Raw genomic sequence first — 12,738 nt, forward strand, 5'->3', positions numbered from 1 at the left:
AATTTGGATTTTCCACTCATTGGAAAAATAAGTCTAACTCAACAACTAACTTTTCAATGGGTTGAAGACATGTTGAATTAGTCTGTTTGACACCCTAATTCACATGTATGGTCTTGTGTTTCGGTGTTTGTATTCTTGATACGATTCTAGTTATTAATTTTATTTATACTAACGGTTATCGATAATAATACTCTATCTTAAGTGTTTTTCTTTTTTTTACAACTCTATCTTAAGTGAATCATCCATTTTAAAGGATAAAAAACCCACAATTAATATTTACTATATAAGAAAATATCGCATTTTTAATAATATGTAATAATGGAACACATAAAATGACAGTGTATAACATTATTTAGACCCAGCGCAAAATTGCATTCCTCAAAAAACAAAAAAAGTTGGATTACTATCGTTTGAGTGCAAAGTGGGCAACGGGCTTACTTTTACCATTTTAGTTTTGAGGTGGTTAGCTATACATACTAGTGGTTGAAAATGAAATTATGAAGTGAAATCAGTTCAATGCTTCAAGTACAATGTGTTAGCACCTCTTCAGTGTGTGCATGCCGCAACACCCTGCCTATGCTTGAAGGCTGAAGCAATTCAAGGGGCATAATGAAACCGGTTGGGTGTTTTTAATCAAGAAAAGAATGATGAAACATTAAGAAAAAAAAAACCTCCGTCTTAATAACTCAAAGGTAAATGATTTTTTTTTTAACCCCACCCATTTCATGTTGTGAAGGAAACTCGCTATAAAAACTATACTCGCTCCAATTTATGTGGTGCTGTACAAGATAGTTGACTCATGGAAGGTTCTGTTTGTACCAACATGTTGCGTGTAACCAAAAAGTATTATGTAGTAGGGGTAAAAAGTGTAGCTAAACCTTGATCCACTGTTATCTGTAATTTATCATAGGCCATCAAAGCCTTCTGCTCACACTTGTAAGTTCCTTTTCCCCTTGCCAGAACCTCACCATCTGAATCTATGATCCCTTCTTTCTCGAGGTCCTTGGTGCGTGGACCAGGTTGCAAACTGAAAGCTTTTACCTGTATAATTTGTTGCAAGATACAAAACTTAGCAATTTTGTTATGCATAAACCAATGCAGAGGCACTTTCAAAGCTCAAAGTAACTGCTACAAATAGTATTACACTGAAACATATTGACGATCAAACCTTTAGGTACGTGACATACGGAGATTTCACATGACCTCCCTTATTCAACTCAGACATCATTGACAGCAATGGTAACTTAGGGCAATTCTTGATAATGATCAAGTCCAGATAACCATCAGAGAACTGCATTTAGAAAATAATGATAACAAAGGAATTGTCAAGCTCATGCCCATAAAGACAACACTTATCAATTAAGTAATAATGTTTATCATGCATATGCATTTGTGAGCCTCTGTGTTTAACACAATGTCTCGCACCAGGCAGAAACTTATGAAAGTGAATATTTAGAGTTTGGTCTAGGGGCAAAATCCTGGTAGCACTTAGGGTCCAGAAATTTATACTCTTGTGATTATTTTAATCTTCAATTATCGTACCCATCATTGTTAGTAAAAGTATAAAATCCAGCAAGTTAACATGCAAATCATCATTACTCATTATTGGTTAACAGCTACCATATGGGGGTGCATTTGGAATCAAATTGATACATAATTGATCCTAGTAATGATACAATTGCTGCCATGGTAGCAATTGGAAACATTTCCCATTATAGCATTTTGGAACAAAACTGAGATATTAAAAAGATATGCTTAAATTCTTAATCACAGACAACTGACCTTTGCATCAGGTGCTGCCATTGTGTCTTCAGCACCCCAACGTACGTTGTGAAGCCAGACAGAAATAAAGGGTCCATTTATAACTCTCCAATTTAGATTTTCCAAGTTTATTTCAGGCCCTAGATAGCAAAGCTTTTGTAAATTAACATTTTTGGCATCACTGTTACTGCCTTGGCTAGTGGAATTGCCAGGGTAATATGAGGGCTCCCCAAAAGCTTCATACCCAGGTGCAGGCACAAAAGAAACACGTCCAATATATTGCCTCAAATTGAAGAATCGACAGAGAGCCTAAAGCAGGAAAGTGGTGAAAAAAGAAAACAATAATAAATAACTTCAATCACGTATCTGTCAAACTAATTGCAGTACAAGTTTTACAATAAAATTCAAAACTGCATCACAAGCAAAGTCAGAAAAGCGTAGTTATGCAACATCCTATTCTTGAGTTTCCCACTAAAGGGATATTTATATTATAGTAACAAATAGTGATTAGAATTTCCCTTCAAAACAGAAATGTAAAAAATGAGGGATTTAACTATAAACAGAAGCACACCTCCTTAGTCTTTGCTACAAAGCCACTATGAATTTCTCTTTTGCCTTATATTTTAGACATGTTTCTCAGAGACATCAGACAAGTATAGTTATACTCTAAGAAATACAAGTAGACAGAAACTGTAGGAAACTGAAAAGAAACCACCAAATTAGTGAGGGGTAAACAAAATGAATTGGACTATATTGGCACTTGAGTCAAGTGTGCGCAGCTACTAGTTATATCTGATTCTGGTGCTAGAAATAAATGTATTTTTTGCAGTATTAGAAGGCATCTATATTATTATTTATATCTATATCTATATTATTAATAAAGACAATTCTCTTCTTTCATGTACACATTTTGATTAGACAATTTTGTCCTTTCTACTATAACTGACCACCTCTCTCATCTTAACTTCCATTTTCTCATTTTTTCTTTTTATTTGTTATTTATAAATAAAATACATAAAGTCATGATTCTCATGAAGTACCACTTTCCCACTAGTTCTACATAAAGTCATAAACAACTTCAGAGGGTAAAATAACCAAAACTAAAGCAGATGACCTGCAATTTGATGGTTTTTATTTATTTATTTATGTTCCTTCCATCAAACTGAGCGAGTAGAAGATAATTGCGACACTAATCCATGTAAGAGACACACATAGATGGAAAATAAGGCATCATAAATAATCATGTAAAAATTATAAAATGGATTACTAACATAAAAATCGAGACGAGCACTTCCCATCCACCGATATTTTTCAGACTCAATGTCAATATCTGCCACCAGACCTGAAATAGAATAATACTTCCAATGGATATCATATAATATGTAAGAGTATTCACAAATATATACACACCCACATATATAATATGTCAAAGTGAATTGCTCGATCAGAATCATATGCAGAATCAAGTCTGGATAAAGATAAGAAAAAATAAAAAAACAGTTATAAATGTTTTAGCACATATGCAGTCACCTCATTGGCATAATTTAGTACATGGAGAGAGTAATTACCCCATGCAAGCATCAATATACTGAAAAACCTGGTTTCCCCTTGTGTGATGGTAGCCACATCAAGAGGTTGTTTATGGCCTGTCAGAATTTAAAAAATAGTTTAAACTTCCAACAGCACAGAAAAAATGGATATATATTTGAATGACATAAATGGATTGAAACCTCGTATAATGGCAAGAACAGCATATGCTACATCACAAGGATCACCGATTGAATCAAGAAGAGATTTTGCCATGCCATTTCCCGTACCTTCAAAGCATGGAAGAACTTGTTAGCTGGGCACAAGCACAACAAAAAATTGTATAGTTACCCATACACCCATTATCTACAGATAACAAGAGATAAACCTTGTAAACAAAATCATGCAAATAATACTAGACCCACCCTCCATTCCTGATAAACAATTATCAGACAATAGCTTCATTTGCCCATCCTAATTAACAAAATAATATTATTAATGATGATAAACCTGCAGGAACTACTCCAAGGGGCATCTTTATTGCCACATCCCAATCCTCTCTTTGAAGAAGTCCATTTACAACCTACTAAAATGTGCAATGTTTGTCAGATTTTGGGGGGGGGGGGGGGGGGGGGGGGCGGGGGGCAATAAACAGAGACATCAAAAGCGAACCAGTGCAGATGTATTCTAGAATACACAGGTTACATGGCAAAACTTAGAAGTGAACCCCAATGTTATTTGATTCCCCACACATGTTTTAACTTCAATTGAGTTCTTCTGCATTTCAGTGGTAGCCCACAACCCAATCCCCAAACCCAAAGAACATTAAGTTTATCGGTAAAGACAGAACCAAGGCAAGGCATTGACAAAATATTTTTCAATTAGTACTTGAACACTACAATCCAATAAACCAGCACAGGATTAGCATTTCTTGGAAGGATACCTCAAAGTCAAGTGTACAAGTAGTAGAGACGAAAAGAATATTGTTAATTCATATATTCTCTCAAACCTGTTCTTTCTTTCTCTCTCATTTCTTTGTTTTCTAACAATATCAGGAAATGCCATTTAATTGCAAAAGTGAAGGGTATAAAAAAGGGTGATCTGATCACTATTACAACCATTATTTAGCATTAATAATCAAGGATATAATGATGATGATATCAACAATTACTGCAACAAATGTGATGGCAATGAAACTAACCTCAACCAAAATTCCATCTCCACTAACACAAACAATCCCATCGTACTTGGTAATATCCAACGAGCCAGCAACTTCCTTTGCATGGAGCTGATGGCTGGTTTCTGAGGAAAATCGTATCATAAAAAAAAATAATAAAACACGGAAATAACAAGAGAAGGAAAAAGTGTTTGAAGAATAAGAGCACCTTGGACGGTGATTTGGATTTGAGCATCTTCAAGAAGAGGCTTGACCTGCTCAACGAAAATCTCCGAAGCGCATTTCCTCCCACCAAACGGATTAACGAAAACAAACAACCTCTTAGGGCGACCTGCATTGTGACAGGCTTCAAAACGACGTCGTTTCGAACGAGACAAAAAACAAAGCGAAATTAAATTTACCGAGAGAATCAACGAATTCGCGAAGCTTTTGGCACCAGAGCCCGTGCGAGGCCTGGGAGGAGGGCATGAAGACGACGTCGTTTCTGACGAGCCTCGCGGGGCCACCGGAGACGCAGCAACCGTCGCGCGACTCGACGAGACTCTTGATCTTGATGTAGGGCCCACTGGCGACGAACCCGAGGACGTCCTTTTCCACCGACAGGCAGCGGTGGATCCCCTCCGACCACCAGAGACGGCCGTCGGCGAGGAGCGCGAGCGGCGTGACGGTGCCGTTAACGGTGACACGGTCCGACATTAATGGACGGTGGTGATCCATTTCCGCTTGCAGTCTGGGATGGCCCACCGCCGAATATTAATGGCAATTAAATTTAAAACCGCTCAAGATTGAATTTGAAGATACAAACAATTACTACTAATACTATTACCAATCTTACTAAACTTAGGAACTTGTTAATTCCTCGTTTTTCACCAATAACTCTTAACTCACGCTGCACTCAACCTGTTTAGTGACATCACCATTCACCACACATTATCTATTTCACTTTAATTGCTTTATATTATCAATTAATCAAGTGTTTTTCATATATTATTTCATCCACTCCGATCGTCACTCAGACTAAAAATCTTATTCACAGTTTAGTTTCTATAAATTCGCGAAAATCAAATCATCATGAAATTCGGTTTAAATTATACAAATTTAATTTTTGCTCAAAATTAAAACTTCATACCTTCCATTTTATGAACGAGTTCGAGTCGGCCCAATTATAAACTTGATACATGTCATAGGCTGTAGTAAATCAGGCCGAAAGAAAGCTAAGGCCCAATTTTGACTTTTGTTGGTTAACCCCATGATAGGAGACTCACATATGTTGGGCCTCATTTATTATTGGGCCAGACTGCTCCTATTTTGAAACTAGGATTTGTAGACATTCCCTTTTAACTCGATGTTCACACTCAGGGTTTGTTTGGATTTGAGGATGGAAAAGGGGGAGTGGAAAAGGAGGGATTTGAAGGGAAAGTGAGTGGAAAGTGGGGTTGTTTGGATTAAGGAAAAGTGAGTGGAAAGTGTAGAGAAAGTTTGTGAAAGTTTGTGAAATGAATTGATTGATGTGATAGATAAAATAAATTTTTTAATTGATAATTGTGAAAGATTACTATTTTGCCCTTAGGTTAAAAAAAGTTTATAATTATTATAATTAAAAGATAAATATATAAATTTTAACTAAAAAAATTATATAAAATTAATTTAAAAATAAATTAATTTAAATATTTGCTTTAAATTTAATGATAGATAAAAAATAAAAATTTAAGAGACGAATATATAATTTACAGTTACTCTTGGATTAAAAATGAGTATAATATTATTTATTGTAATTAATAATAACTACAATAAAATTATATTAATAGGGTTTATTTATTACAAAAATAATAAATAATGATAAGAATAATAATAAATATTAGAAAAATAATAAGAATCATAATAAATAATAATAATACTAATTATAATAAATAATAATATTAATATTAATAAAAATGAAAACAATAATATTTATAATAATAAATAATAATAACAAAATATATTATGATAATTATATTTTGTAAAATAATGTTTATGAAAGTGTTATTATTTTAATTTTATAAACATGTATTACTTTATTTTTTTTTATATTTCCACTTTTTGATGTTAATATTTAAATAATAGAAATTTGTTAATATAAAACAAATGTACAATAAATTTTTTGAAAGTTAATTAATAAATTAAAAAAATTGATAAATCATCAACATAAATTACAATGAAATGAAGTTACATTTGTTAATTGTACAAGTTAATTTTTACCAATTAAAAAATTAACAAATTTTTAACATTATAAAGTAGATGGGTAATAACATATTTGTAAAATGGAACAGAAAATATAATTCAATCATCAATTAAGTAAACAATAATTAAATATGACATAAAATAATAGAAATGAAAAATGTTGCAACTAAATAAAACATATTTAAATTACAATAATAAAAAAGAAAATAAAATAACGTAGTTTATTCAAATGAACGCCGAAAGTCATCAAATTTTTGTTCGAGGTCATCAAGCCTGTTATGTACTCGATCGACTCGATCCAAACCTCTGTTAACATTGATGGTCAAATTATTTAATCCTTCTTGTAATCCTTGAATGCCAGTCCATATTTGGGAAAGCATTTGACCATCATACTGGACTGGAGGTTGTTGTGTGATGTTGGCAGGCTGCTCCTCACCATGGTCCTCAGGCATTGCATGGTCTTCATCTTCAACATTTTGGCCATGATGATGATTATCCCTGCCATGTATCCATACCCCGTTGACATTCACGACATTTAATTTTTTCAAGGTATTTTTATTAAAAAAATGTGCCCACCCTAATTCGATTGCAACATCAATTGATAAGTCTACGCCATAAGCAGCCAAAATGTGTGAAATTAAAATGGGGTATGGAAGAGGCATCCCATTGTCCTTGCATTTGACCATGTGTTGCATGATATAATGGGGCCAATTGATCAAAATGTTATTCTTTAAGGCCCATAACAGAAAAATGTCTTCGTGCAAGAGTTGAGAAAAGTTACTTGATCTAGGAGCCAATATATGGACGTAGACATAATGTAGGAGTCTGTCGTTAATGTTAAGACTTCCTACATTTCTGACATTTCGGCCCTGCAGCTCTGGTCTAATCATAGATGTGAGTGCTATGTGACGGTCGAACTGCATCTCCTCTGGGATGTTTGGAAATGCTAATTTGTGTCCCTGATACTTCAAACCAACCAGAGATAACCAATCAGATGGTTTTATTTTTATTTTTGTTTTGTTGACGTCACTATAGAGGAAACCAGCTTCAGATACTCTCAAGTTGGAATAGAAGACCTTAATAAGATCTTCAAAGAAATCACATTTGAGAGCCACAAAATGCTGCAAACCTTGATATTCTAAATGGTGGTGAAAATACAGCCCTGATGTGGCAAAGTAGCTAAAGTCCATAACCTTTGGATGAAGGACTATCCTGTGGTAAAACTCCTTGCCATATTTAATCATCTGATCACGCTGGCTGAAAAAACGTGTCTGATTTAGAACTTCTTCAATTTGTGGTAATCTAGGACCAGCTGCTCTGTCCGAGGTGGCAGGAGTTTTTCCTTTGCTTTCTTTTGAACTTCTTTTTCTTGAACCGGATGCCATACCTGAAAATTATATATAAAATAACCAATAACAAATATGATGTTAAACATAAGACATATTTCATAAAACATAATTGCAAGTAATAACATTAAAATGTATCTTTGACCATTAATAAATACTTTTATAACATTATGGTCAAGTTTACAATGTTTAAATCATTAGTAAAACATTACATATAATGCATAAAAAATACAATAACTAAGAATCACAAATCAACCACTTTGACCCATGAACTTTAACAATTGGTTGAGGCGGAGATGTGGGGGTAAGCCAAAAAGTCGCCTAACATGTGATGGATTATTACACAAAAAATCATAACACTGAACCATAACTTGCTCGTCTTGCAAGTTCATAGCGACTAACATGTCCCAAATATTTGATTCTGAATATTGAACTGTTGATGTTTGCTTCAAGATATTAACTTGCTCATTAATTATTTCGTTCCTTCGTTCAATGGCAACCACTTGTCGTTCAACAATATCAGATAATCTTTGGGTCAATGCATTACCTTGACCAAGGTAATCTGTAAATGCATCGAGCCTCGTAGTTAGCCTATCAAATTGTGCATCCATCACATCAATCATTGGGGCTTTTCTTTTTGTGCCTCGAGATGACGATGTTCCAGTAGTACCACCAGATGCAGCAGATGGCACTGACTGAGTACCATCAACAGGACTACAGGAACCACAGTGTGGTGGCGACCGATATGCTGTATCAAACCCTGCCTGAAAAGGGTCGTCCTGTGGTATGTCATTGACATCATCGTTCAAGTCGACCGTTACACTTGGCATACCGATATTTCTACGGGCTTGTCGTGCAGTCCTAGCCATATGGCCTGTCGCCCGATCAACTCCCCATAATTCTTCCATCAAGTCATAGTACCTAATGGAAGACACTCTCCATTTAGCTGCAGCTGGCTTTGCCTGCAAATAAAAACCATGATTATCACTCATAATTAGTATGTTTCACTAATTCAATAAATCCCGAATATTAAAACATTACCTGCAGCAGGTCATGCCATACTTCAGGCTCAGCTGTAAACCGTTTCGTGGACTCATCCCACGCAAATCCACTAAGTCCACTAAACAAGTCGTGAACCTCCCGCCATCTATCCTTCAGACTTTTTTGTCTATTTTTAACATTATTTTTCGTGATACCCGTTAATCCAGTCTGTCGGAGGGCTTCAACAATATTATTGTATGCTTGGGTTGTCCAACTACCATCAACCCGATTGCCCAACCTAGCCTCGTCAAGCATGGCAGTCAACAAACGAAAGTCCATGTCATCAGTCCATTTAGTGAACTCGCGGACCGTAGTCGAGGAATCAGGTACAACAGTTTTTCCTCTGTTCATTTTCCACCTATTTTTTGCAAAAATAAGGCACGCAATGATGAAGGGCCATATGTAAAATTTATGAATGAAAACTTGTAACAGAATAATTTATTACAATTAAAACAGTACATGTTATTAAATACATTATTAAATACATCATCTAATTATTAGTATAATTTGTCCACATTTCATATGCTATAGCATCTCGTATAGTTGACCCTTCCCTATGATCATCCTCACGAGCTTGAGTCGGCATGGTATCCATAGGTTGTTCCATCAACTCTCGATCGACCTCTGCTAACAGCGATTCATCATTGTCTACGCCTCGAAGAAAATTGTGTAAAATGCAACATGCTAGTACAATATTCGTCATTGTATCGAATGAATAATGAGGTTCGGTTCCACTAGCTATTATAGGAAATCTTTTCTTCAAGACGCCAAATGTTCTTTCAATCACATTTCTAAGTGACGAATGTCGATGGTTAAACAATTCTCTTAGGTTTTGTGGAGCTCTTCGAGAATACTCTTTAAGGTGATATCGAACCCCTCGATACGGCATAATTATTTGTCCTTTTAACATAAATCCAGCATCCCCCAAGTAGTACTTACCTAATTAAAGTCATTGAAGTTATACTCATTATAATATCATAAGTACGTTACTATACACTAATTACGAAGTACATAATAACTAACCTTGTGGTATGATAAGTGGATCCTCTCTACCTAGGACATCTTTTAATATTCTTGAATCAGATGCTGTTCCTTCCCACCCTCCTAGAACATATGTGAATTTCATGTCGAAATCACAAGCTGCGAATACGTTTTGGGTTGGCCAATCTTTTCTTCCACGAAAACGGGGGGCATCTGATCTTCCTACTTTAACTCGGACATGAGTTCCATCTATTGCCCCTAAACAATCCTAAGTAAAAACAATATGATAGTAATACGTTATTTTTAATGTTCAAATACGTCTATGTGATGTAATACTTTAGTTTGGCACTGAATTACCTTAAAGTACGGGTAAAACCGGCTATTGTTTAAGATATAAGGATGAACATTGCTGCCTGATGGCTGAACTAACATTTCTCCCTCCAACATAATGACCGCATTCAACACGTTATGAAAGTGTCGACTAACGGTTTCCCCAGATCGATGGAAAAAAAATGAAACACTTCGATTTTTAACGTTGTGTCCGATAATATGGAGGAATTTAGCCACTTGTTCTTCCACTGTTGATCGGAAGGCATCCTTGACCAATCCAGTTGCCCTTACTCGTTCACATAAGTTAATGAATGCCGCAGGTCCCATGCGAATAATGTCACGACATTGTTCAGTGTGAATAAGGTATGACATCAACTCATTCCTACGACGTTCTTTTTGAGAAATGAAGTCCCTAATATTACTTGTGGGACAACGTATGGTACACAACATATTTAACCCAAAAGCTACGAGACAAAGGATTGTCATTGCTCCTACTTGGGTTCGCATTTGTATTTGACTTTGTATTTGTGTAATTAAATTCAAGTCCAAATCATTATCTGTTTCTTTATTGTCTAAACTAACAACATCGATATTTTCGCGTGCCATCTGAAAAATTTTCAAAATAACAAATTTATTATTCTAATCAAATTTGATTAAAAACGAAAATATAAACCCTAAAAATACATAACCGAACTTTAATATATATCAAAGTCAGAACATAAAAATATTAATATTTATTATTATTATTTAATTTATATATATAAATTAAATAAATATTTAATTTATATATATATATTAAATATTAATATTAAATTAATATATATATATAAATTAAATATTAATATTAAATATTAAATTATATATATATATATATATATATATATATAAATTAAATATTAAATATTATCGAACACAATGTTAAAAATCGAATATTAAATTATATATATACAAAGAATTAATAATCAAGATTGATTTTATTCAAAATTTAGTGTTGATTCTATATATGATTATGTGGTAATTTCTTTTCCTTTCATTTCTTATCTCACCTCATAAGATTGAATGTTAATGATTCAATCATTAAATAATGTGATACGATCTTAATGAATATATGCATGAAATTATATATAATTTAGAGATTCCTAAATATAGGAGTTACTTGGAAGAGTTTGTTATGAGTCTTATAAGTTTGTTTTAGTTTATTTTCATAAGTTTATAGTCGTAAGTAATACTTTTAAATTCTTTGAATAAATTCTATGACTAGATTTATAAAATCTAAACTCTAATGTAATAAGAGCATATTAAGTAAGTACTTAATTAATGAAACAATTCATTTAGAAAAAAATTTTATTTTATTTTTGTAAACTTATATATGCGTGCTTTTGGGATAAACATTTATTAAATAAATGTTTAATAAAGTTATTTCATTAAATACATATTTAGTTCATCTTATTTTGAAAAACAAAATCATTTTTTTACAACTTTCTAAAGGAACATTTTATAATATGTGCTAATAATTTCTAACATTAATGATTTTTAAATATGCATGAAACTATTTATCTATATGTACCCATAATTTGATCCAGTTTTTTGTTTACGGATATTTAAACTAATATACAATAAGCTAATAAAGTAGTGCGAAAAAATATATAATAACTTTTAAATTATATAAATTTTTTAAATCTACTGTTAGAGTGCTAAAATTAATCATTCGTAAAAGGTTGTTTTTGGTGTACTCTCGAGACATACATCTGGTATGGATACATCTTGCCTAAACATCTCATATGGTCACACTCATTGTTGCATTCATGCAAGACAACAAATCAATTTGTCCCCAGCCACATGATTTTTATTAGAATAATTAACCCCAAAACACTAGCCAATGGATGGTTCCAAAGGACTACAAAATGCTAGAAAGAAAAAAAAATAATATATTAGGTGAGAGCAGAAGAGAAGGGACGGCCCTGTATGATCCATCTCTTAACTAACTACAAAAATATATGAAGGAAAGAGAAATTCAAACACTTTGGAAAATAAATTCGAAAAAAGGAATAACCCCCACAGCACAGGAAGAAGAAGCAAAACATAATGTAAAGAAATAATTGAGGGGTTACGAGAAAGTGCGAGGTGCAGCAAGATAATCTGAAATTGTAAACCGATCACAATAAATAGGTTGTGATGCCATCTTTGCTCAAATTAAAGACCCCACCAAGTCGGGACTGACATCATGTATTATGGTTCTACTGATATATTAGAAGCAGGAAAGAAGAACAGCTGGAACCGAAAATGGAGAAGGGTAATCGATTATGCTTGGTGAGATAATCGATTATGCCCTTCCATAATCGATTATGGCTCACC

The 12,738-nt window shown here is 33.7% G+C and overlaps 1 protein-coding gene across 2 annotated transcripts; it reads right to left on the minus strand.

Annotated features, from left to right (window-relative positions):
• Positions 1 to 480: 480 nt before the first annotated feature.
• LOC109803185 (sphingosine kinase 1) lies at positions 481 to 5,380 on the minus strand. Of its 2 annotated transcripts, XM_020364640.3 has the most exons (10): positions 4,867 to 5,380; positions 4,674 to 4,796; positions 4,490 to 4,590; positions 3,799 to 3,871; positions 3,492 to 3,578; positions 3,330 to 3,407; positions 3,033 to 3,103; positions 1,783 to 2,070; positions 1,169 to 1,291; positions 481 to 1,041 (listed from the first exon to the last, which is right to left on the minus strand). In XM_020364640.3, the coding sequence occupies exons 1-10, from the start codon at positions 5,180 to 5,182 to the stop codon at positions 847 to 849; spliced, it is 1,455 nt and encodes a 484-aa protein (XP_020220229.1). In that variant the 5' UTR covers positions 5,183 to 5,380; the 3' UTR covers positions 481 to 846. The 2 variants fall into 2 exon arrangements, with proteins under 2 accessions (XP_020220229.1, XP_020220231.1); XM_020364642.3 differs by lacking the exons at positions 4,674 to 4,796; positions 4,867 to 5,380 and having other exon boundaries at positions 3,799 to 3,874.
• Positions 5,381 to 12,738: the final 7,358 nt, after the last annotated feature.

The sequence above is a fragment of the Cajanus cajan genome, chromosome 1, assembly GCF_000230855.2.
Source record: "Cajanus cajan strain Asha chromosome 1, NIPB_CcT2T_4, whole genome shotgun sequence".
In the NCBI taxonomy this organism is placed as follows: domain Eukaryota; kingdom Viridiplantae; phylum Streptophyta; class Magnoliopsida; order Fabales; family Fabaceae; genus Cajanus; species Cajanus cajan.